The sequence below is a fragment of the Montipora capricornis genome, chromosome 10, assembly GCF_036669925.1.
Source record: "Montipora capricornis isolate CH-2021 chromosome 10, ASM3666992v2, whole genome shotgun sequence".
Lineage (NCBI taxonomy): Eukaryota > Metazoa > Cnidaria > Anthozoa > Scleractinia > Acroporidae > Montipora > Montipora capricornis.
Window position 1 is genome coordinate 4,529,621 of NC_090892.1, and position 26,041 is coordinate 4,555,661.

Sequence of the window (26,041 nt, forward strand, 5' to 3'; positions counted from 1 at the left end):
TGGATTTTTCGATCCAAAAATGTCTTTAAAAGGTAACTAAACAGTTATTTGAAATTTAATTTTTCAGCATGGATGGGTATAAAAACTACTACGCCGCCGTGAATATATTACATGAAAGTAGAAGTGACAATCAAGTTGACGAGCGAGCCCGCGATTAGTGTTTGATAACATGGCCGACGTTGAAGGAATCGACTTAGGCGTTGCTTTCAATGAATTTGACGAAGAACTGGGGGATTATGGTAAAAACTGCAGAGAAAATAGCAAAGAAGACTTGATAGACGATGATATAAAAAAAAAAGATGTAAAACATGTGGCATGCTTTGTTGCAAGTGAAGGTGTACTGTCGATGGCCAATTCCAATTCAACTTCAGATGTCGCGGGAAATTTGACCAGGGTGGAGGATGGCGAAATATCCAGCTCGAGCTCGAGTGAGGATGAATGCGTTGAAAAAATGGACTGCGACGAGGAAAATGGCAAAGATCAAATGCTATTCTTACAACAATCTGCAAAATCAGCCGAGGGCTTCAAGAATTTTACATTTTTGCTCCCTAATTCTGTCTTCACAGTGGGTGACGAAAAGGAACATTTTGAACATGATTACTTGAGTGATCCAACTGTTAGAGCTTACGAGTCAGAGAGTGCAGTGATTTCTATGGAATCTGATAATTCAATGGATGATCAATCTTGGAAAAGACACAAGAGAGCGAGATTGGAAGATGTTAGTAATGAAGTTAAAGAGACGAATGCCAGCGACAATAAAGGTAACAAGCCATATAACATGTGTAACACGTGTCAGAGAATTCGCTTTCTCTCAAAACACAGACATCCTTGACGTAACCCATGTCCCACCATTAATCTTAAGACTGCATACGTGACTTTGCTTAAAAGCTACATTTAACGACTGAAAACTCTCAGGTCAAACACCCAGCAAAGATGAAAATACAAAATTTTGCTATCTGTCATCTTTTAAACTATGTATTGATAATAATTATTATTGTAAAATTGTTGCAGCTGAACAAAGAAAGAAAACAAGAGGTGGCCAAAAAAAACGCAGAAGGCCACCAAGAAGACATAATGATCTTGCACCCAAGACACAGCGAGGAAAGAATACTGTGAAACGATCAGGAAATGACAATTTATTCAAACCACTTAAGGTTACTGCAGATGACTCTGAACATACAGTTGCAAGAGAAATAGCCTACAGATTAAATGAGGTAAAATAACAGCCATTCTTTGATGGTAACTTATTTATTATTCCTTTGTAGTTATGTTAACTTTTGTCATTGTCCTCATTTTCATTGATTGTTTTTAAAATTATTGTGCACATCATAGCAAGGCCAGAAAGGTTTTTGAGCATTGAAACAAAAGAATATTTTATTTTGCCACCATAATTAGAGGCAATTATGAAGAACAGTATTTACTCTACAGTCTCGGTCACAAATGTTGTAACACATATGGCAATTTGCCCCCCCTCCCCCCCTTAAGTGTTGATGTTTATGGGTTGGAGTGCAAAAACCAACCGATAAAATTAATGCAACGTTGATGGGAGGGAGGAGGAGGAGGGGTACGTTATTTAACGGCTTTGATGCGCTTCACTTGCTGTTCAAGCGAAGTGTTACAACTATTTATGACCGAGATTGCAGCTGGTTACCTGGAAAGATCAAGATGGTGTATGAGAATACTGACTTTTAATGTTGCTTATATTAGCAACATCATGTTACTTACCGGTACATCTTTTTTTATTTACTAGTCGAAGACATTGCTTGTTGAGCGCATTGTGACATGTATTGGCTGTGAAAAAGCAATTAAGCTCTTTAAGGACACACAGGAAGTTGAGAAACATGGAGGCATTTGGACAAAAGAAGGGGACAGAAGGTATGAGACAATGACGATGACAATCATGTTGAATGTAATATGCATTCTGAATCCTTTGTTTATGATGAGGTAAAAAATAATATAACATTATGACACAGAAATAGGTCTTAAGTAATTATTATAATTATTATGATAGTCTTATGTCTGTGTTTCCCAAAGCAAACAAGAAAGAAAAAATAGAGGTGATCTCACACTTACCTGGACAATTTGAGCAATTGTCTCTAACAGACACCTGGAAAATTCAGGCATCTTTTAACGGGAATCGAACCCATGTCCTCTGCATTCCAAAATGAGCCCAACAAACTGCCATATAAAAAGGACGGGGATGCTCGTCATACCTTTTAGAGGGAAAGAAGCGGTTTTGGTACCTCTTAGGGTGTCCAGTCTGAAAAGGTCCACAGCGGGAGCCTTTGCGGTACCTTGAGCCAAAAAATTATGACAGGAGACTTTTGACAATTAACTGTTTTTCAATTTTGTCCAATTAACCCCCCCCCCCCCCCCCTCCCCCCAACCCCCTCAGAGCTGGGTGGAGACCCAGAACCAACTCAGCCCACTTGAAGTGGAAACCAAAATATAAATCCTGTCCGCCTTAGTTGGAAGTAAGTGCTCTTGATATTATCACCACCCACTCTCCCCCACAAGCCTAAAACACTAGGGTATTCCTCATTGGTCAAGTTTTGATAATTGGTTGATTAATAAAGGCATCTGTTCCTTTTGTTTCCACAGACGCACAAGTGGAGGGGTGTTTCTCGTGCTTTTAAAACACAGATATGTCACCAAGGAACAAGAAAAATGGATTTTTTCGCTTGAAAATGAGATCGCGAAAAAGAAAGCAAAAGAAGAACAGAAACGAATAAAAGAATTTAACATGAAAAATATCGCCGATTTGAGGTTGAAATTACAAGAAAGGGAAAATGAAGAAAGCAAGATATCAGCGGAATCAAACTAAAACAGTTTTAGCTTTGTGATTATTTCAGCTTTTACGTCCCGTTTTGTACATGGAGTAGCTATTAAAGCATAAACACTTAGAAGATATGGATGAGATCAATAAATTACAGTAAACCGAATGGAATTGCCTTTGTCTTGTTTTAACGGCATCTGTTCACCTTGCCCGCATAGTATCATTAATTAAGGAACAAAACAAAACATGTACTCAATTTAATTATTAAAAGCTTCTTGATTGCCATGGATCATCTAGGACTGTCCTTGCTGATCCTAATATAAAGTCTTGCGTTACTAGCGGCTATGTTGATTTAACTAAGACAAAATCTTGCGCCAACTAGTAATACTTAACACAACAGCTGCCCCCTCTGTTAAGTACAGTTGTACGCTGAATTCAATGTGTCCAGGGCCCATATAGAGGAATGGCCGTTTACAAACGAGCAGCTTTAGCATGAGGCAATTGATGTTGAAGCGGGGAGAGCAAATCTGCATAGTTTGGTGTCGTAGGAATTGTAAGGAGTACACGGTTTGATCATGAGGGACATGGAAGTGTATCGGTGTCCTAGCGAATTTGGGAACTAAATCCCCCCCCCCCCCCCCCCATTATGGCTTATTTGACAGTTTATCGAGGCAGAGTTAGATTTTGGATTGTGGAAACTGACCGATACCATAAAGCATAAATCTTTGAGAAAAAGAGTTAGATCAGTTAATTTTTTTCCGAAAAGGTTAAAGCATTCGCGGCAGCATTTCGTAACGTAGATGCGAATTTTAACTCCTTTCTGACAGAAGCGCTGTGGCCTTTTCTTAAAGCGTTGTTTCTTTCATGTATTTCGTTTTCTTCCATTTGATCGTTTGAATACGTGGCGCTTTCACAAAGGAAGTGCCACTTTTTAAAGTAACACAACTTGGTTGGAAAATGCATTGATAGAAGTTTACTTGACTAAAAGGCTTCAGAAGATTTTTCCTTTCTTTATAACCAAACTTTTCCGGTTATGAATTCTTGTATTAATTTTCAATATGGAGAAAAAGCAAAGTTTGACTTGAGTTTCAGTAAAAGTATTTTACAGACAATTTACCAAGGAATTTTATTACCTCATAAAAAGAACGCTTATTTTCAGGGGGGTCTAAATCTGCAAAAGGGGGTCCATATCCGCTATGAAACCAGGTCGAAACAAACTAAAGGAAACGCAAGGGCAATTTTTACAGCAATGTGGCCACATTTTTTTTGAAAATGTAACATACTGCAAGGGATGAACTCGAAATTGTTAGTCTTCACTAGCGTAACGATATAACCACTGAAGTTGCACGGTTTCATGTCAATGCTTTATTCTTGGTTTGCACCCATATGACACGGCGGCCATGTTGGATGGCAATACAATACAATTCTTTTCGCTGAATTTGCATAATAATGAAGTTTAGTTCCCAGCGGAAACGCAGGTTATTGTTCTTGCCATCCAACATGGCCACCATGACATCACATGCAAACCAGCAATACAGGTGGCCTTGATCTGGATTATCTAATCACAGATATAAAAAAAAAGTAAAAAGTCTCTGCTTACGAGCCAGAAGGCCCATCAGGCCAGCGCTTATCTTCGGTTTCCGTAGCATGAAGCGACTAGGAGTATTTCCACTCCCCCCTGGATGGGATGCAAGTCCATCGCAGGGTTACCCCCAGCATTAAATTCGCCGGTCCATGAGAGTAAAGTGTCTTGCTCAAGAACACAACACAATGTCCCCAGCCAGGACCTGAACCCGGACCACTCGCTCCGGCAGATATAGGATAACATGGAAATGGCCAGATTAATAGTAGGAAGCAGGAATTGTTTGTATCTGACCTAATGAAGGAACTTCAACGGTTTATTACTAACAATAAATACATCGAGTGAAAAATTTGTGTATAAAACTCTTCTTGTAACAAAATTAGAATTCGGAAATGTTGAAAGAGTGTACAATCTCCAACAACCCATCACATGGTGTTACGATAATTAATTCGATTTCAAAGAACTGAAACTGACAGTCCGCTCAAGAACCCATTAAAAATACTTCTTTTGTTTTTTTTAATCCTAGGGGAATAGCCATTGAGGAGTCGCTTGCGGCTATTAAAATCGGAAATACAACAGGCGTGCTATTTTCATTTTTATTTTTTGATTATTGTAGTGGCACGTGCTCTCTCCTCATTTGATCTTACCCGTGAAAACACATATCATTTTTAAGTCGCTTAACAAAGTCTGCAAACAAAGCACTTTCACGAATGTTTAAGCAAGACAACGGCTGTCGTGAAAACACAGCCAACGCCAAAGAACTGTACGAAGACGCTAAACGCATGTGCGGGGGGCGTATTGCCTTTTTTTACTCATTAAAGCTGTTTTTTTTCCTGAGGTTTTCACGGTCCTCGTCGACGCCGTCGTTGCTTCAGTGGGCGGCTACGAGGAAGACGTTGTCTAACAGGGACTTTAAGGACTTTAAGACCTACGACGCGGTGGTCGACGAGAACGCCACGAAACAACAATATCATTGGTTAAAAGAGGAAAAATAATCGTGCTGCACGTGCTCACGCATTTTAGCTCATATTCGTGCGGTTCTCTGCGCAACAACGACGTGAAATCACCAAATTTGAGGTTTTGACGACAACGTGAGCGTTCAAATGTGAATCTTTCGTTCTCTATTTTTGCTCTGAAACCGCTCGAACCAATTTATTTTTAAGGATACTTCGGCCACATTCTAAGACGAGAACGAGATGGCCAAACCACGAGAAACTTACGATAGTGCAACGTTAGATTTTGAGGTGACGTTTTCGTCGACGTCGGCGTCGTAGATCTTAAACTCCCTTTTAAGAAAGGACGACGACGACGGCTACGAGAACACCACAAAACAATAGGTTTAATTAGCAAAAACAATGCTTCTGCACGCACTGCACGTGCGTCTTACAGTTTGATATATTTCATTGCCGTTCTCATCTTGACAACGACGTGAAATGATCAAATTTGAGGTTGTGTGGAGGACGACAGCACCTGACGATGACTTTTCAATTTTCTCTCTAAATATCCACATTGTTCTCACCAATTTTATTCTTGGAATGTGGACTCACACTTTCCAAGCACAGTTTAATTTAGGGGGAAAATGAAAATTTATTTTCAAGTGCTGACGTCCCTCATAAAAACCTCAAATTTGGCTATTTCACTTTGTTGTTTTGCAGAAGACCTAAAACAAAGTGCAGAGCGTGTAAAGCTATTGTTTTTACCCACTAAATATGCACATATGTGACGTTTTCGTCGCCGTTGTCGTTGCTTAAGTTCTCTTAAGTCGTTGTCAGGGCGAGGACAGCATAAAAAACACACGTGCTGAAAGTGCAGAGTTTTTGTTTTTGATCATTAGTTCTCGTAGAGGTGACGTCACGTGGATACGCACAATATCTCGTGCAATAATGACCAATAAACCGTGAGCTCGCACAAAATACTCCTTTATGACGTGTTAACCTAGTGATTTGAAACTTTTTGAACTCTTTTCATCAAATCAGATAAAGACTTGATGTCATGAAAACGGTGATTTTCCTTTTCTTTATTGTGGCCTCTGTACCACTGTTATGCGAGGAAAACTCTTTGGTCGGATTTAGACTATTTTACAAACATTCAAAAGGTAAATTTGATATTATCTGCTTCGAGTTATGTATCATCTTCCCAGTTAGTACATCACTTTGCGCCGGGCTATATAATCTTTAGCTTGTAAAGAAGTGATTATTAGAGCTTCTTTGACTTCTTTTGCAAACAGAATTTCCTGTAAACTTGAAAAATCCTAAACGATAAACAACTGTTAAAATTTTAGCTCCGAGATCGAAGCTATTTTCGGACAGCAATTTTATTTAACGGAAAGAGGTGAAGAGAAACAAAGAACAACAGAAAGGGCGAATAATCAAACAATTGATTGCTTTTAAATTTTCTTTGAAAATAATATTGTGCGTGTATGCGAGTTCGAGCGCGCCTTTACAATCTTAACTAAAACATTTTCTTAGAACTTGAAAGAATGACATCTTCATATAACTTCCTTTTATAGGTTCATTCTTCTTGATCGGAAAATCTCAGACATTTGATGTCATTACCGCTATCTTGTGTTTCACGCCCTGCGTATTGCAAACGATTCTAGCTTTCGACAAGTGGAAAAACAAAGTCATTCGTTTTTACAGAGAGTACAGAGGGAGATATGGACCCAACAGTTTCAGTATCATCAGAAGAAAAAGTAAATACTATTTTTTATATATTTTTGTCTACAATTTAATTTTGAAGGATTTTATTCCAAACGAAGCTTAAAACCTTAGCACAGTTTTTAACAGCGTGTCAAAAGTAATTTCACCTTTGCTTTGCCGGCTGAAATTAACTAGCCGTAGAGTTATCCTTTCAGAGTTACGATAGAGTTGGAGTGCAACTTCTTTTTGAAAACTTGCTGTTTTAAAATGGGTTCTCATACTTTAATGCTACATTACCCTTCAAAACTCTTGAAAGTTCACTTTAACTCCATGCTGTAACTATATAAAAATAATTCTGAGACTGAATAGCTGTCCCCACTGGAGGACATAAATTGCCTAAAATGTCTGGAACAACACTTTTACATGGTGTAAATAATCAGACAAAAATCCAAAAGGCATTGTGACTTACACGCATGCTTTATTCCTCGATTAGCAAGGAGAATCTTAATTTGTTACACTTTTAGGCTCCTTAGCACAAAGCTATCGTTTTTTTAATCAGTCAGCCACGACTGAAGTACTGAAAATTGAAAGTGCATTGCATAATGAGCTACGTCTGAAAATGTGAACGCGATATACTGGATAATCTCTGAGGAATGATTCTTTGATTCTTTGAAAGGTCATTTTCTTTGAGTTTGGATATTACGAATTTTCATGTTTCCTTACATCGAAGAGCCTATGATCTGTCAAGCCTTCAATGAAAATTATCTGTCATCTTTGATGCAGGAAACAACCACTTGTGAAGACAGGAACTAAGTTATTTGCGAAAATATAATTTATTAACCGTCTAATAAATGTAGCTTCGCCTATAAAACGCCAAAAATCGTAAAATAGACCAGTGATTTGTTAATCCAGTGAGAGATTTGTTCGTTCTGTTTGTAACTTACAAGCAGTTTGCTTCATTCTCTTAGAATCAAACATCCAGGGAATAATGTTGAGGAGAGGAAACAACGATATTCCAGTAACTGCAGCGAGAGGGACTTTATTCAGGCTAAAGGGCTCAACCCTTGAGATGTTAATTTGGTTTATTCTACACGAACAAGGTGATTTAAAGAGTGCGTCAGTTTTAAATGCTTGATTGAATCATGAACGGTTGTGAAAATAGGGTTTGCGGTATAATGCAATGCCCTTCCCTCATCTATGAAAACTTTTAAACCTTTTGAACTATTTGATCAACATCTCATTTAAATTACAAAGGGCGCGTGACATAAGCATGAACTTGCCTAGCTTGCTGATTGGTTTATTTGATTGCTGGCGTCTGTTTTTATTGGTCCAGACATTTGATTGGAAGTCACTGTAATCGTTCGCATCTTTTTGCTTTCAGTTCGCGTGAATCTGCGCCTGCTTCGGTTGTTTCCAATAAATCACGCTAGGCCTGTGTACACAGTTGAAGAGATCTTACAAGGAAACACAGAGGAGTTAAGAACATTACAGAGGTTCATTTTTAAGCATTATGGTAAGGATAAACGGCACTCAAAGCAGATTCAGATTCAGTTAATGCTGTTCTAGAAAGCGTTTTAATTGAGAACTCGTTTTATTTTACTAAATTTTCGGTTACGGTTAGCTAATATTTTTCGCTTCTTGAACACTCTTTTCAGGTTCTGGACAGGATGTCAAGAGAAGACGTCCTTCCAGACTTCCCAAGGAAGCGGAAAGGAAAGCATTGAGCAGTCACAACGGGAAGGGAATAAAGATTACTGTTCAGGCAACAGCTAATAATAACGAGGCGACTGCTAGCTCTAAAATTGGATCGAAGCACGGCGAGCTCGCGAACAGGACAAGTGTTGCGGCTGAGTTAAGCAGAGGCGAGGCAAATGGGAACGAACTTGCTGCGTTATGTGCTACGGGGGACGACTGTGAAAGTCCATATGAGCCGGCAAATGCAGTGCGGAAAGCCCTCACAATCGTCTTCTCTCGAGTTGAGAGCCGAGTCAGAGCTGCAGCCGGAAATGGTTACGATAAAAGAGCCCTGCGACAGAATGGTGGAAAGAATGACGAGAAAAGCGTGGATCAAATGAAGCAAATGATAACATTAATGTTTGATCCACCAAACGTTACAAGAGGAAGATTTGACGGCGATGAGAGCTTTGTGGATCTAAAATTTAAAAAGTGCTCTGAAAGGATGGCGGAAACGCAGTGTTTAGTTGATGACGATGTCGTGCAAGAGAAATTTGTAGAGGAAAGACTGTTGCATTCGAAAGATGAGAGCGACGACGCGAGCGATACTCTTAAAGCATATTACGGGATGGCGGGTAGCTTAACAAAAGCTACATGCGCGGAGTCTTCTCAACAAATGAAAAGAAAAGAAAACTTCGCTTATGACATCACTCCCGAGGAATGGAAGTCACTGGAACAGATTTTCAGAAATGAAAGCAGTGGTAAGAGTTGCTCTTACTGCTTTGATATTGAATTCAGTCAAGACTCAAGACACAGGATACATGATCCGGCAAAGATGCTTGACCCGCTCTGTTCTTCTTACCAGCACAAGGTAGAGCTCATGTTCACAAATTTGAAAAACAGAGCTAAATGCTTCAGTGGATGGAATTATTCAACGATCACGTTTGGAAGTGGCGCGGCAGCGTTGGTCATATTTATTGTATGCAGATGCATTTGGTAAGTTTAAGAGTATCGACTATGAATCACAAGACAAGACTGTGACCTCAGAGTTGTAACTGTCATTAGTCCAACAGTATACCGCTTAATCTGGCGCGTTTACAGAATGAACCTTACTAACATTTAGCATGCATAGCACTGAAGCGTTCCCGTACCAGAGGAGAGCTCCCGAGCTATTTTTTACACATTCCAGCGAAAATTTAATTTGGAGCCGGAGGAGTGGGGAAAGGGGAAGGAGGAGAATCCTCATCCAAATTTAGCTTCCGTTCCAACTTTCACGTGTCCAGAATGCTGAAAGGATCTTTTCGGAGCTCTTCACTGGTATGGCAACGCTTAAGCAGCTTGTGCTTCTCTTTTTGTTCTCGTTTGCCAGTGTTCTGATTTCTTCTATGTAGCTTTTAATTGTTTCTTTGGTCATGCATTGTTATTCTCGGTGATATAGGCTCAATCGCTTCGCGCCAAATTTTCACCCAATCAGAAACAAACCAACTGTAGCTTGCTCATACGCAATTTCCCGCGCTTGTATCTGCTTTGTGCATCTACTGTTACTGGCCAAAGTAATGAGTTTTGTTGAGGTTTGTTTTACTTAATTTTAAAACATTTTCTTTTTCAGACGTTGATCTACTCTTCGGGACTCGCTTTTTATCGACTTGAAGATACTTTTTCCAGCTGAAATAACCCTAACCTAAGCCGAATCTTTTGCTTGAAAAAAAATATTCTCTTACGTTTTCCTGAAGTACGAAAATTAAACTATCAAGAAATGCCTTGGGTTTCTTGCTTGGTTTTTTGTTTTGTTTACTTGTGAGAAAAAGAGCTCCCTCTCTGGTTTTTTCTTCCCTTTCCCTCCCCTGACAACTCTTACTACGCAGGCTAACAGAGTTGTTGACCTCGAATATTGCGACCAGGGGCCCGTTTCTCGAAAGTCCCGAAAACTTTTCGGGCCCGAAAAGCCATTTGTGAAACTGCCAACCCCTCGTTTTGGAAAGGCGACCTTTTAACATGTTTTCAAGCTAACTAAAAGAAATATGTCTGTGAAGTTTGACGACTTAAATCCTCTCCGTGCTTGAGATACAAGAGGAATTGTGACACCCAAAAATGCCCCGAAAAGTTTCGGGACTTTCGAGAAACGGGCCCCAGGGCCGGAAAAAGCCGTACGGCCCTGCTTGGAACTCGTACGGCCCGGTGCGACGCAAGTTTAGGGGATTTCCTCGCTTTTAAACATCGAAGTTATTTACAGCCGGAAAGCAAATGCAAACAATATATTACATAAATTTTCTATACAATTTTTTTGTTACCAACCCTAACCCTAACCCTAACCCTAAACCTAACCCTAACATTGAAGTGAGGGTAAAAACAAGGTATAGGAGCATTATCTCTTAAGGTAATGCTCAACCATCGCAAAGTCGTTTCTGTTGCTAGATTTATGCCACCTCAATTTTCCTGGGTTCAAGACAAACGTCCTAACTGTGTCGTAAATAAGCGCGCGAAAGGAGGTAAGAATACCAAAAAAAAGGGCTTTTTTGCGATTCACAAGGTATTTCGTAAATCACCGCTTGTTGATTCGAACATTGTGCCCGAGTCTTTAAAGTTGAGCACGACCCTTTGGAGAGCACAAAGTGTGGCCAGCGAAAAGGTCGGTTTTCCTTGACACAGACAGTTCACGACACTTGAAATCCATGACAGTGATTCAGCCGAGAAGTGATTCACCAGTTTCCTCAACAACAAGCAGCGCGCCAAACAACTGTCGTCAAAACTGCATAAGCTAATCGAAACATAGTCAACTCTCCCGTCGCTTTTACTCAAAGGCCTCGGCACTGAGCATGAACCGTAAAAAAGGGTTTCTTAGTCTTTCCACTCAAGTTTTCCCCAGAAGTAACGGCGTAACCAGCGAGTTAAGGTTAAATAGTGAATGTTAACTCTGGACAACCACATTATATTGACACATACCCTTTTTATTTCCAGTAACAGATCAATTTGAATTATGTATACTTTACATGAACCATTTTACTATCTACAAAGAAATAAACTAACTTCAAAGATAAAACTTTTTTTCTTGCAATTCACATATCCGCTGATCCAGGACAAAAAGCGCTTCCTTTATATGAACAAGACAGTTAAAGACGTTACTAACTTCACTTTATTTCAATTTTTTTCTCACTTTTTAGCAAAAAATTCCTTCGTTTTAAAATAGAAATTTGAAAGTTAAGGGTCTCTTTTTAATAAAGTACACCCTGTTGCTAACCAGATTTGTTAAATTTTGTCCGTTAATTAGTTAGAGTTAGCCCTCACGCGTTTGAGAAATCGATACCACATAAAAATGATGTATTGAACCAGTTGTAATGACTGGACAACCCAGGTTATCAAGACCTTCAACAGTGGCACGAACATAACCACCATTAGTTATATCATTATGACTTTCTTTGTTCACATAAACAACCTTGAATAGTTTCTGATTCGAAAGCCACTGTCTAAGAATTTCTTTTGATATTCAAGTTTGCCACCAACTGTAACAAAAGAACCCTTGGTCTTGACAGTCAATCAACTCCTGGTTAACACATAAGGGAGCTTACACAAGGACGAAGACGACGCCAAGGACAACGTCGTCTAAGAATATTACTTCACGTTATAATTGTAAGAATTTCGTTATTACGCCAAGTCGTTCGGAATGGAAAGTGTAGCAACATTCCAGTTATAAAATTGGCATGAACGCTGTGGTTATTTGGGAAGAAAATTAACTGTTTCGTCAGGTTCTCACGTCCTCGTCACATCCTCAAATTATGTCAGTTCACGTCGTTGTCAGGTCGAGGACGGCAAAGAAATGTACCAAAATGTAAAACGCACGTAGAGGGCGTGCAGAGCCTCTGTTTTTGTTCATTAAGCCCATTGTGTTGTGGCGTTCTCGTGGCCGACGTCGTCGTCCTTGCGTAAACGTGATGAGATTAGGGAATTTAAGATCGACGACGACGACGTTGACGAAAACGTCACCTCAAAATATACGCCTCATGGGCGTCGAACAGTGTCGACGATGTATGCTTTGAATAAATTGGTACGAGCTGCTTCAGAGTAAAGGTTGACTTTGTACGCTCAAGTTGTCGTTCAAACCCTAAATTTGGTGATTTGACGTTGTTGTCATGCAGAATACCGCTGGTTGCGGTCGCATTAGGGATTTGCGAATACCCTCACTACAGGGCACGAGTTACAAAAGGAAAGCTAGTTAATTTCTCTTCAAGTTTTCCCTGTAAAGATTTACCAGTATGGGTACCGATATAATAAGGCGTATTTTTTGGGTGTCAATATTATGAGTATGGTCTTAACCATGGCAACATCACATCTAATGACAGGAATAACCAAATTTAAGGTTGCGTGAATGACACGACGACGATGAAGTTGATGATGATTATGATGCACTTTTCTCTTCACGATTTCTGGGATGATACCTTTTCTGCAGAAAGTAAACTTGTCCTGGAAGCATTTCGAAAGCTTCCAAGTCCCTCTGTTTTCATTTGCTTAAGACGTTGACTAACGTCAATTGTTTCCTCAAAATAATGAACAAGATACGGTTCCGTCAGCATGGACGCCAAAAATTGTTCAAAACAAATTGACCACTCAAGGTCCAGAGCGCCCGACGGTGGCCTTTCAATTGGTTGGTCCATATGCAATATTCCGGATGCAAATTCGTTAGATGACTGGGCAAAGTGTTCTGTCCCTGCAGAGGGGCTGTCACTTGATTGGTTCGTCAGATCGTCAATGAGTTGGTCATCTTGTTTTGGGATACGTAATGGTAAATGCAAGTCTTCTCGATTGGATGTTCTATTTTCAAAAAAAGATGACACTCCTGATTGGCCGAAGAAGGATGACTGATCACTAAGGTTTAGTTTGTTGTAAACTTCATGTAAAGTATCGTGTGTTGTGTTCGTCTCAGAAGGGACTTTCTCAGGTGTACTAAATTCTCCATCACTCTCTACAAGAATGAAATCTTCTCCATTTGAGCTCCTGACTGGACTACTGAGAGAGGATTCGCTGCTCTTTGCTGCATCAATGAGGGCCTCTTTCACTAAGGAAGACGACCCAAGCTGTGTCGAGACTGTTACTCCACTTGCCCCAGCTAAAAGATCCGCAGCGTCTGATGTGGATGATTCCAATTCTGCTGCATGAAGTGGATCCATGATTCCTTTGGTTTGTTGGTCATCGGTTTTCTCAACATTGGTGTCCATCTCTTTAGCGAATTCACCCAGTTTTAGTAGCATGTTTCCGACTGATGCAATGGATTGGTACATTTCCTGCTCATTTGGTAGCTCACGAAAAAGCGAGTATAACGTTTTCCACAACATAATGAAATGTTCCTGAAAAAGAAAGCAGCAAACTTCAACAGACAAAATGACCGATACCTTCCTTCTTTACAACTTCGAAATTTGGAGCTCTAAATTTTGCTGTTCTTAGAATCCCTGAAAGAAAATAAACTTCTACGTTTCGAGCTTCAGTTTTACCTGACTCATCGATGGAATTTCCGTGACTCTCTTCTCACTGCCTTCAGTGTTTTCGTTGATCGTTCTTTCGTGTAGTTCACGCGCCCGCGGTGAAACACTGATCGGTACCTCCTCTGTTACGTACACATCACGTGACCGTGACTGGTCACGTGACTGTGGTCCTTCACACGACTGTGACGTCAACTCCTCAGTGCAGCCATTCTCGTTCAGCTCTGCACAGCTGTCAACTGATTCAGTATCACTGATATCTGAAGGTTCGTCGTAAATCGCCGGAGGAACGTGCATTCTGTACATGAATAGCATACGATCTTGCGTTTCTCCTTTGCAGATGAAACCGAGGCCTTGAGCGAACTCTCGAAAGCTAATCAGACCATCTCCGTCCTCATCGATCACCTGCAGTAAAGTACAGTTCGATTACTCTCGTATAGTTAAGGCGATTAAAGTGGAGATGAAGGTCGGAGACAGTAGCTCAATAGAGCGTCTGCTATCCTTAAATATCAAGTCAGCCACCTCAGCGCGCGTGCGTGCATGTTGTAAAGAGATATTTAACAAATAAGATTCCATGTTGCCGTTAGGTAATAGGTCACAGATCACGTCAAAATTTGGTACGAACAAAAGTGGCACATGACGATTGCCGAGTATGTCAGTGATGGTCTTACCATATTTTGAAGTCTTCTGTGACATGAACAGACGCACGGCAACATGGAATCTATATGATGACGTCAGCTATTCGTCTGTCCTCAAATAGATCATAGGCGAGAACCAATCAAAATGCGTGCATTATTGACCTTGATGAATGAGACTTTGACCTTATTACTGGTACATAAAATAGAGAAATATAAACAGGAAGCTTCAGCACGCCACGTTTTTAAACCACGGACGAAAACTGGAGGTGAACATTTCGCGGCCGGGACAGTTGTTTCTTCCAGACTTTTACACTGATTGTCCCTAATAGTGATTAGTATCACCCAACTAGTAGTGGACTAATGCAAATCCTGCATTTTAATTGGCTACACTACTAGAGGACTATAAGTAATAGTCCTCGAGTAGCGAAAAGCGTGAGGCTTTCTTTCGTTTTATTCCCAAATAAATACTTCTTCAACTTGCATTTGTTAATTTTTTTGTTGCCTTTTCTGTCCGAGTAGTTGGGTGATACTAAAACAATTAGACCCTTCGCCCTCAAGGGCCACGGGTCAATAGCCCATTCGGCTTTGCCTCATGGGCTATTGCCCCGTAGCTTTTGCGGGCGAAGGGTCTAATTGTTAAAAAGACATTTGGCCGAATGAACGTGGTAGTGTCAAGATAAGTTTAAAAGGAAAATAGCTCGCTTCCGGTTACCGTCGATCCGTGGCTCAAAAATGTCGCTTGCTTTTAAGTTCCCTTTAAAAAATGCAGAAGATACCTTTGAGCAATGACAAACTTGTAACCGAAACGAGCTATTTGTTGTTGCGCTCGAAAATTCGTGTCTTACAATTTTTCTTAACACAGCAGACTATATTGTCAGTGCAAACGTTTCGCAACCATTGTATCTTGGTAGCTGCCGCTGCAAAGGTCACCCGGGGGCTCACTATCCACCAACGCCACTGACCTTGAATGCCCTTTGGGCCAAGATCTGTCCACTCTCCCCAGTCCCCCAGTTGGTCAAGCACTCAAACAGAGGTTTGAATCTCTCGCAATCAATACATTGCTGTTGCACCAGAGGAAAACTGGGTGGTGTATCCTTGGACTCTGGGTCGCCATGATTTCGCGTCAGGAGATGCCCTGCCTGGCGAAGGAAGAAAAACTCATCTTCAGCCATTTCGTGCAGTCGCAAAATTCGAAGAGATAAAATATCCTCTTGAAATTCAGTGACGGCTTTTTTCAACTAGTTTCAAACGTTTGCTTCACATACATCAAATGTGAAGGTCACAGTACAAGGATTAAAACCAAAGGACCGTAGGAGCGTTCGAAGCTGGAAGTCAACTCGAACTTTGATACCCCTGTTTTACCCTACAACTAGCTGAGTCGCTTTGACCATTCTAGACCTTTCTTGGAACAATCCAAGCGACAGCGTTCGCAGCGTAAGTCTTTGGTGAGCGACTGAGGTCGTGTTCCTTTAGGGGTCAAATGTTCTCGGTTGGTTACATTGTTTGACCTCTTTCGTGTTCTATTGAGTGAAAACCGTTGATCAACATTTTCATCAGCTCCAAACTTTGTTGAAGTAAATGCAAAGGACTTTAGCATCCGCTTTTGGTATGCAAGTGCTTTTTAAACACTTTAAAATGGTTTTAAACAAAAACGGTTGGAAAAGCCATCTACTTGAAAAGTACCCCGGCCTCAATTTTAACTGGTTGCGGATGTAATGAATATTTCTAATAGAATCAACCTCAAAATAAGTAAGTCGGCACAGCAAGGATGCTCTAATACGGAGGAGAGTTCTATTCCCGATCCCAAACTGGTCAGAGGTTTTCTCTTTCATGGTGTGGACCTTTTTCCATACTTGGGTCACCGTTAAGATGGATTTCCTATAGACCCATTTCAGTAATTCCCAATCTGGGGGACAAAACAAGGGTTTTTCTGTCCCCTGAGAGAAACAAACCTTTAAAATGCAAAACAATCTTATTGTTTTGTCCTCCAGATTGGGAATTAACTGAAAGGAGTCTATTATTTCATAGTATTATAAATAACTCTTAATACACTATTTTTAGCGTCTTACACAACTTACATTGACATACAATCGTCTCAACAAAATTGATTACAAATTTTCAACTTTAAAAATCAATCACGCCTGCATGGCCTTCTTTTAAAGTAATCAGGTAAGTAGACGAAAGAGCGAAATGATCCTCGCGTTTGCGAAGAAAGCAATTGTCTCTCACAGACAATTGAAAAATTCAGGCGGGTTCAACGCGATTCAAACGCACAACCTCTGCGATGCCAGTGCAATGTTCTACCAACTGAGATATGAAGCCTCGCAGTTTCTCATTTATTTCATTAATCATGTAAGTACTTTGCAATATTTTCTGCAACTATGCATTTTTACTAAGGATGACATCCCTTCCACTGCATTTTCTCGTTAAGTAAGAACTTAATAACGACTTCTCTTTTTTTTCCCTAACATTTAACGTGGGCAAGAAATTAAAATGTGTTTCTCTACTGTACCTAACTTTAGCAAAATGGGCAGATTATTTTTTTCCGGTTTTCCACAAGAGCCCGTCACTGTTGTTATTAAAATTTGAAGAGTGATACTCCCCTCTTCAGAGGGAAAGTATTTGGTTGGTACAGATTTAAACACGCGGTAACGAACGAGAAAGGCATGTAACGGGAATATTAATTTGTTACAAAATGACAACAACTGTATTCCGTGTCACCTGAATTACCTTAAATACAGCATACAACTGTTCGAGCTCTTTTTGTCCAAATAAGCTTGTCTCCACGGCAATAGAGCGTACGGCATTTCTTCGCATGCTGTCCTCAAGACCCTTGGAAATTTAAGCAGTAAAAGTCTTTTTTCAGTGCTGTCAATAAGGGAATCGTTGCTGATGTCATTGTTGACACTTTGTTTCGTTAACATACGAGTTTGCTCACAGAAAGCATCATACTATTTACAAATTGACTTCAAGAGGTAAAAGAACTTGTTAAACTCAGTTTAATTTCCAATTTCAAGCCTCTTGGCTTTGATAACCAGCGAGTTAAAGCGACTTTTAATCGAGTGTCGTACAACCAAAACCAAAGTAATTACTTTGGCCAATCAAAAAGGACGGAGACAATCCAGTAAACCAATGAAAACTCGAAGTAATTACACGTAGCCGACACAAAGCGCGGGAAAATGTGTACGCGCAAGCCACGATTGGTTTTGGTTTCATCTCCGCTTGGTTGAAAAATGGCGCGAGAAATTTGAACCAATCACTGAGTGAAGTAATGCAAAGCCAAAGCAATTCGCTAATTACTTTCGACACTCAATTGAAAGCCGCTCTATTAGCCATCAAAAACTGATAAATTCTTGGGTGGCAAGGGCCCTAATCATCGCATGCATTCTTGTAAAATTTCGAATCTGGTTTATATTTTCAGAATACGAAATTTTAGTTTCTAAAGAAACTGTGGTACTGCGTCGGTGGGAGACGACGAAGGGCTAACGCTCGAAACGTCAGCTTTCCAAATCTTTCACGGTGGTTATTCGACCTTTATCAACTCGTTTGATAAAATCAATTTATATTTTCAGAGGTCGCCCACGATGCAATGCACTTTCCATATTCAGTACTTTATTCTCGGTTGACTCATTAGAAAACGACAGTCTTGTGCTAATGAGGCAAAAAATGTGTACGGTGTGAGGAAACTACAAGCCACAAGTGGCCACGCCTCCACAACAACTGATTTAATTATGAAGGCTGCTTTGCCTTACCAACCTCGTTCCCAGGGTCTCCATTCTTATCGACAAAGAGACCCTGGAGACGAGGTTGTTGCATTACCTGTATAACTTTTAATCTTTGCGCGTTTCTCACGGAGTCGATAGTCTCTGCTGTGATGAAGCCAAATTTCTGGTAAGATTCTAGGATAAGGTTCGCTACATCCACTGTGCTCTAACATGAGATGAAAAAAACAAAAAAAGAAAACTTTACATTTCACCTTGTGCTAACTTAAAGAATTTACCTGGCCACCCACGTAATGCAAACCCGTCTTTGCAGAAACACATGAATTAAGACCGATATTTCACAGCGGTATACATAATGAACATATCTAGTTTCATATTCAGATTTACTTGCTTAGTACTTCAGGAAATCCCTTTCAACTGAAATCCTTCATCATATTGCCAAATTTTACATGGCGATTATTCTAATTTGCTTATTTGGCCGAAATTTAGGTCACAAACAACTGGAAGAAAAAAATTTGACGCAACATTTTTACGTGGCACATAAAAATTGCCTCGTGTGAAATTATTTCGTGAGGATACCTCGTCACAAATGTGACTAATATTGAGGGTTAGTCACTAGGATTTTAATCCTCAGTTTGTTTTCTCTTGTCTCAAGTCAAATGTTTGCTATCCCATCCATACACACCATCAAATTTATTTCCCACACAAAAATAGCGACAAGAATTGGCTCATGTGAACGAAGCTGTAAATCTCCATCCATCTTTTTCCTACCCCAGTGGAAGGAACTCCACTATTCCTGCTTGATCCTCCTTGATTAGCAGCCACCATTGTGGAGTCCCGGTTAGTTACGTGCTCAAGGTAATTTCCCAGAACAGTCATTGCTTCACCATCATCTCGAACAGCTAATAGCTTGTTCCTGTTGGTATCCAGCGTAGCAAGACCAATCTGGAAGAGCACCTGAAAGTGTAACCCGGAATAGCTGATTTAAAACAGCTTCCCATGATTCACACATCTGGTTTTGGTATTCGGCAACATGTGTTTTACGTAAAACACCTTTAACTAGCACCCGACTGAAAACCTGGGTTGGAGAAGGAATGGGTGGGGGGAGGGGGGGGGGGGGGGGAGGGAAGAGGTTGGTTCAATAAGGCAAATAAAATGGATCTAAATAAATCTATCAATTGACTTCCCCTCGCCGATGCCTTCTTCTTGATCACTCATTCAAAGGAAATCGTATGCTAGGAGTTCGGCAATTCGACAAAAGGGAGCTTTAGCAACGACGACGGGAAGGGCAACGAGAACGTCATCTCAAAATATAAATTCGTGTTATTGTAATCACTTCCAACTATTCCAAGCTTTTTAACATGACAATGGTGCGGCAGTCCCTCAAGAATGAAACCGATATGAGTCACCGGTTAATTTAGCAGAGAAAATAAAAACTTATCTCCAGGTGCTGACGTCCTCCATAAAACCCCAAATTTGGACATTTCACGTTATTGTTTTGCTGACGACGGCAAAGAAATAGACAAAAATTACGACGGCCCAGGAGGGTTACAGTCCAGTTTTAATTTTGTGAGTCGTCACCAGTTCTCTCACAGGTCACAGATTACAGGTCATTGTTTTACCAACACAAAAAGTATCCTAAACATTCATAAAAGCCAACCTTAGGCCTAATTACGCCTAAACAAAAGATGTTAGGCATATAAACAAAAAGCTTTTAGGCCTAAGGTTAGTTTTTATGTGTTTAGGGATACTTTCTGTATTGGTAAAACAATGACCTGTGATTAAAGCTGGACTGGGAAAAATTAAAGGTGGACTGTGACCCTCCTAGGCCAACGTAAAAAGCTATTGCTTTTGCTCCCTAAATATGCAAATTTGTGACGTTCTCGTTGCCGTCGCCGTTGTCGTTGCTAAAGCTCCCTAATATGATTCTCGAGTCTTCCATTCACAGAAAACCCCCACCAACATGAGATGATCACGCAACATACCAATGCTCGGAGAAACACACACACAAAAAATACAAACTGGTGGTTTAACATGAATTTTAACATTCGTAAGTTTTTTTATATCGTTTTCCCACTCACATTCTAAGATCGGCTAAACATATTACTAGCCAACCTTTATCCTTGATCATAAACAAATCACTCGAAAAAGGCGTATATCCTTCCAAACTAGAGCTTGCCAAAGTAATCCCAATATATAAAAGTGATTAGGAATCTGATCCATCTAATTATAGACCAATATCATTGCTTTCTGTTTTTAACCGCATTTTTAAAAAAAATAATGTATTACCGTCTTAAATCTCTTCTTGAGCAACACATTATCCTTCATGATTCACAATATGGTTTTCACGAAAAAATATCGACCGATCATGCTGTTTTGGACTGAAACAACATGGATGGAAAATGTAGTCACGCGGGATTTTTATAGACCTACGAAAGGTCTTTGACACGGTAGCTCACCGAATAATACTAGGTAAATTGCATCATTATGGAGTGCAAGGAATAATAATAAATGACCGGTTTCCTTCATATTTACTGGGTCGTCAGCTCTGTGTTTTTCTCTGTCCTTGTCTGGGCCCATTTCCATTAGTAGGGCTAACGCTCACATGGTTCATATGGGGTACAAAACTAGCACTTCACATTACATTCTAATCAGTTAACAGCTACAGTAGCCTTGCTGCTAAACTTCCTACCGCATGGTACCAATATTACTGCGACACGCACGCGCACAATTTCCTGTGCTTTGAGCGGTTAAATTCAATTGTTTCAAATTTTGATACACCCGCTGTGTTGTTTGCATCCCTTGTGAATGTTTATGGTAACATTTTTTCACTTTAATAACGCAATAACTTAAAGCTAAGCTTTAATAACTTAAAGCTAAGCTTAACTTTAAGTTGGGTCAACAATGTTAGAACGTGTGGCATGCATGATGGATGACGTCTCTTCAACATTTTTTGTTGGAAAAATGTTTTGATTTCGATCCAACGTTTTCTCCAACATACAACAAATGTTGAAGCGCGTAGCCGCCCTTTCAACAACAATAGAGGCTTTAGATTCTAGTACGAGAACGAGTACGAGATTTTCTCACAGAACAACAGTGAGCGAGCGCAAACCAGCGTCATTTTGGCGGGAAAAACGTGATGCCGCCGTCATTTTAGTACGAGGTTTTTCAAGAATGTCGTCGAATCAAAACAAGTCAACAATACGGTAGTAGTTTTGGCTTTTTTTGATGAGCAAAAAGGCTCAGTTAACAGCAATAAGAATAACTGAGCAACCTATACTGCTAACAAAAAGTAAGATTTAACGTGCGGTTTATAAATTTCCTTAGTATTTTCGCTAAAAGCGGGCAGTCAAAACTCGTTCTCGTCCTCGTCGTAGAATCTAAAGCTCTCTAACCAATCAGAGTTAAGGGCCAGTCTCCCGGCCAATCCGAGAACCATGAGCAATTCAAAATGGGGGAGGTGGATTAGTGACTTAAGGTGACGTGTTTGCAACAATGTTATATGCGTATCCAACATCGTTAGAAGCGTTCTTATAACAATGTTACAACGTGTGGCCGGGGCTTAATCTCAATTTTAGGAAAAGGAACCCCTTTAAGAGAGGCTTAATTTTACCTTAGTACCATCAAAGAAGAAACAATCCATGATGCTAACAGCACTGGAAAACGGCATGACACTGAAAAATGAAAGCAAGATACTAGTCTTGTGAATATCTAGGATTAAACTTATACTTTAATTTAAAAAAATTAAAGATACTGCAGTTATCTTCATGAATTTACACGTATCTGCAAACATTACCTGAGAAAAAGCGTTAAAAACCAGGATAAAGATATCATACTGAGTATTCCAAGTTCCATTAGATGATCGTACAATTCTGGTAAATGATCACGGGTGAGGTCCTCAAACACACCTTCGTAGCGAAAAGGAAATTAAGAATTTCAATGATCGCAAGTCAATGATAACTGCGTCGCGGCAGTGCACTGAATTGATTTCGTATAGTTTTGCCAATTACTTGCCCCTACTCGCTATGCGGCAACTTAACGTTAACCCAGAAATTACTTTTAAACAACACAACTCAAAGCTTCCTGACAAAAAAAATAACTGTGGAGCATACATAATTTAAGTTACAAAAAACAGACTTTAAACGGATAAACGGACGGATAAACTTTGACGGATAAACTTTGGAAAGCTGTTAGGCAAAACAGTCGGCTTTCAAAATACCCAATTGCAATCCATCATTTTATTCCTGTTCATCGTTGCCTAACCCTCCTTCCTTTTGTTTTATTTGCCATAATGATTTTATTCAAACAATGTCGGCCACTTTCAAAAATACCATAATATTCTTTGTTTGCTCTCAAAAAATTTGCATACGCGTTGTTTTTATTTTCTCTAGGGACCATTTAACTTAACTGGGACCAATTATACTTAACTGTTGGAATTTTCTTTTCGTCTTTCAGTTATATTGTCAAATGGTGCCCAAATCTTGAGCAGTGTAACGCGACTCACATGAACAGAGAATAGTAGCAAGTCGTGCGCAAAATTCTCAGTCTCCTCGTTTTCGCTGTTGTCATTCCTTTTTAAATTCCAAATATAATCTGCAACAGTTCATTGCCCAGATTGGGGTAGTGGCCATGCAACTGCATATATCATCATCATTATCATTTTAGAGTAGCTTGGTGAAGCTAATTTAGAATTTATCCTCCCAACCATGGTAAACCACAGAGGACAGACCACAGCACCGGGAACTACATGCCCTGCTCTTTGCGAATAGTGTATGGGTTCTTTTAAGTCCCACAGGGTTAGGAACATTGAAGGGTTGTGAGACGGGGCATACGGTTTATAGTCCTTATCTGAGAAGACTAGAGAGTCTAACCATTATTTTGTAGATGTCATTACAAAGGCAGCCAGTTCTCCTCAGTTATTTAAAGAACCTGAGTGTTGTTTGGTCCGGCCGGAGCTTTGATCCCGCGACCTCCCGCACAGAAGTCCGATGCTCGACCAAATAAGCCAACCGCTTGGCGGTTAAACAGCATCTCCCATTTCCGCAATGGTAAGTGGACAGAGTTCCAGTTGATCTAAACCTGACTCCGAGGGGGCCCTTTCCTGGTACTCTGGGTACTCTGTGAAATCCTAGCTTGCTCGGGGATTAGCCTGTGTAGCTGGGGGGGATTGTTGGCGCGGCAGGCAAATAACGAGCGGCGACGCTGCGCGGAGAATTGGCAGACCAGGGGCCCGTTTCTCGAAAGTCCCGAAACTTTACGGGCCATTTTCGGGTGTCACAATTTCCTTTGTTTCTCAAGAACGGAGAGGATTTAAGTCATAAAACTTTACAGTCATTTTTCTTTTTATTACCTTTAAAACATGTTCAAAGATTGACTTTCCAAAACGAGCGGTTGGCAGTTTCACAAATGGCTTTTCGGGCCCGAAAAGTTTTCGGGACTTTCGAGAAACAGGCCCCAGGGACGCTGTGAAATCGATTTTCACAGCGCTCCTCCCCATTCTCCGCTCGTTATTTGCCTGCCGCCAGCTACGCAAGATAGCTTGGGCATGTACCTTGCATGGCTCTCCCACTTATTCGCGCTCTCCTCTTCAACTCGATAAAGAGTAACGATAAATTGAGAAAATGTTTGTTAAGGACTACTCACCTTGATCAACCAGAGCTCCCACAACCCGAGTGTTGTAATAATCGGGTAAGAGACGCTCACACACAGCCACCAGCAACCAGAACGCCTCCTCTTCTGTACAGTACAACAACAGCACTGATGCCACAATGTTCATTGCTTGACAGTACCCTGAGGAACGAAAACACACTTTAAACTATAACACTTTGAAAATTCCAATGTGTTTACGGCCAAAAAATGAAAATCTAACAGAGACAGTATAACCCAATGGTAAGAGTGCCAGATTAGCACAAGGATGCATACACACTCTCGCCACGAACTGGATTTCGCTTCTGTCTCTTCTGTGCTCTGAAATTCAACTCTACCTTTTATCACTAATAAAATCCATGTGATTGTGTCCTTCCATTGGGTTTTGAATAGCTTTTATGTCAACAATAAACATAATAAGAAGAAATATTATTATTAGAATTTTTCATGCATGGCCCCACCCAGCTCACTTTTCATCCTGACTTGCTTTACACTGAAAACCTATGAAACAAATGTTGCACTACACTGTAAATTAAATATTTAAGTGGTAACAACCTATGCTCGGATTCCTCCATGCATAAGCTGTTAAAACTCTTCTCAAAGCTGCTATTCCTACTTCAGACTGATACGCAGGGTGCTCAGGAAGCGATCTGTAAACAAACCAACACAGTACAACTTAAGCCCTTAGAAAATTAATTCTTTATTTTATTTCTTCTAGTGGCAAGAAAAATTATAAATATGCCACCTTGATAGAGAGTATTCTTTAAAATTGCAAAAGTGCATTAAATTTTGTTCAAAAAGGAAAACTAGAATTTTTTAAAAAGCCCTTAAGTCACTGCTTTAATACTGTATGCTTTTTCTGAATGTCTAGTAAACCTGGGTTTGATAATCAAAACTCACAGAGTAATGGATATGTTAATGAACTATTGAACGCAAGACCACAGAACGCTAGAAACCAGCTAGGAAGTGTTTATGAACTGTAGTATACGGGTGCCCATCGGGACTGAACAAAGACATGTCAATGTTCTTGAAAAGTTTGTATGCAAAACTATTAAAGCCAAGAGCTTTCATGTATTTTTCTTTCGTTGCTTGTAAGTCCATCATGAATCAGAAAGCTCTAGGAGGTACGTTTTCTCTTTTGGAACGCTTTAAGATCAAATTCGAAATTTGGTGTATATCTTACCTTAATCCTCTGTGATTTGACAACCATTTGCCATTCTACAGATCCCCGAAATTAAGTTCAGAACAGGATAGGATCAATGCTTCAAAGATTAATTATTACGATTCTTGTGTCTAAAGGGTTTCATTTTCCCATTAAAGGCTGGACAACTACAATCCAGGGGCCAGTTGCTCAAAGCATGGTTAGCACTAACCAGCGTTAAATACCATGGAGACCTATAGGTTCTGATACCTCTTAACCAAAGGTTAGCACTGACCAGACTTCCAACAACCGGCCCCAGGGCATCCCTCACCCCTAATGTGCCATAACCACAGTACAGTTCACCTACTTACTGGTAATATCCCCAGGGGGTACTTGAGTCAATTCTCCCTGGGTATGTGCCGCTGGCCTCTCGGAACCCCTACCCCTTTATAGTCTATTTTATAGCCATTTGTAGACCCCATCTTAGTCACTTTTGGGTAAACGTAATTTTAACGACCCCAACTTTAAAGGGGCTAGGTCACGCTATTTTAGGTAATTTTGTTTAATTTTGTTAATTATGAGCGCTAAACGTCATATTGGCAGAGCAAGAGTCTTTCATTTGCAAAATCACGGCCACATAACAACTGAGAATGATTTTCAAGCTTTGTAAATGACATTTTGATATAGACTGATATAAATTTGAAAAAAGGTGGGCCGACGTTTTTCAAATTTACCCAAACTCAATCAATTTC

General features: G+C 40.1%; 3 protein-coding genes across 4 annotated transcripts in view; 2 read left to right on the forward strand and 1 right to left on the reverse strand.

Moving 5' to 3' along the window:
* Positions 1–143: 143 nt before the first annotated feature.
* On the forward strand, positions 144–2,947 carry LOC138019407 (phosphorylated adapter RNA export protein-like). The gene is made up of 4 exons (XM_068866180.1): positions 144–761; positions 1,012–1,214; positions 1,751–1,875; positions 2,602–2,947. The coding sequence occupies exons 1-4, from the start codon at positions 170–172 to the stop codon at positions 2,822–2,824; spliced, it is 1,143 nt and encodes a 380-aa protein (XP_068722281.1). The 5' UTR covers positions 144–169; the 3' UTR covers positions 2,825–2,947.
* Positions 2,948–7,904: 4,957 nt separating this feature from the next.
* LOC138021397 (uncharacterized) lies at positions 7,905–10,378 on the forward strand. The gene is made up of 4 exons (XM_068868260.1): positions 7,905–8,097; positions 8,379–8,510; positions 8,653–9,667; positions 10,281–10,378. Coding segments are annotated over exons 1-4 (1,260 nt in total). The 5' UTR covers positions 7,905–7,985; the 3' UTR covers positions 10,282–10,378.
* Positions 10,379–11,598: 1,220 nt separating this feature from the next.
* The window catches only part of LOC138019721 (TBC1 domain family member 9-like), a 49,165-nt gene continuing 34,722 nt past the window's right edge, over positions 11,599–26,041 (reverse strand). For both annotated transcript variants that reach the window (XM_068866598.1, XM_068866597.1), the window contains 10 exons: positions 24,704–24,798; positions 24,146–24,292; positions 22,299–22,410; positions 22,116–22,176; positions 19,274–19,459; positions 18,600–18,710; positions 17,511–17,612; positions 15,743–15,919; positions 14,155–14,547; positions 11,599–14,010 (listed from right to left, as the gene is read on the reverse strand). In XM_068866598.1, the coding sequence (XP_068722699.1) occupies positions 13,084–14,010; positions 14,155–14,547; positions 15,743–15,919; positions 17,511–17,612; positions 18,600–18,710; positions 19,274–19,459; positions 22,116–22,176; positions 22,299–22,410; positions 24,146–24,292; positions 24,704–24,798 (2,311 nt within the window). In that variant the 3' untranslated portion in view covers positions 11,599–13,083. The remainder of the gene's footprint in view (positions 14,011–14,154; positions 14,548–15,742; positions 15,920–17,510; positions 17,613–18,599; positions 18,711–19,273; positions 19,460–22,115; positions 22,177–22,298; positions 22,411–24,145; positions 24,293–24,703; positions 24,799–26,041) is intronic.

Excerpts from the sequence above, each read along its gene's own strand:
- LOC138021397 (XM_068868260.1), top strand. The coding sequence starts at position 7,986 with ATGTTGAGGAGAGGAAACAACGATATTCCAGTAACTGCAGCGAGAGGG. Across the intron at positions 8,098-8,378 it reads GTTTATTCTACACGAACAAG|TTCGCGTGAATCTGCGCCTG; the intron begins GTGATTTAAAGA and ends TTTTGCTTTCAG. Across the intron at positions 8,511-8,652 it reads GTTCATTTTTAAGCATTATG|GTTCTGGACAGGATGTCAAG; the intron begins GTAAGGATAAAC and ends CACTCTTTTCAG.
- LOC138019407 (XM_068866180.1), top strand. The coding sequence starts at position 170 with ATGGCCGACGTTGAAGGAATCGACTTAGGCGTTGCTTTCAATGAATTT. Across the intron at positions 1,215-1,750 it reads TAGCCTACAGATTAAATGAG|TCGAAGACATTGCTTGTTGA; the intron begins GTAAAATAACAG and ends TTTATTTACTAG. Across the intron at positions 1,876-2,601 it reads ACAAAAGAAGGGGACAGAAG|ACGCACAAGTGGAGGGGTGT; the intron begins GTATGAGACAAT and ends TTGTTTCCACAG.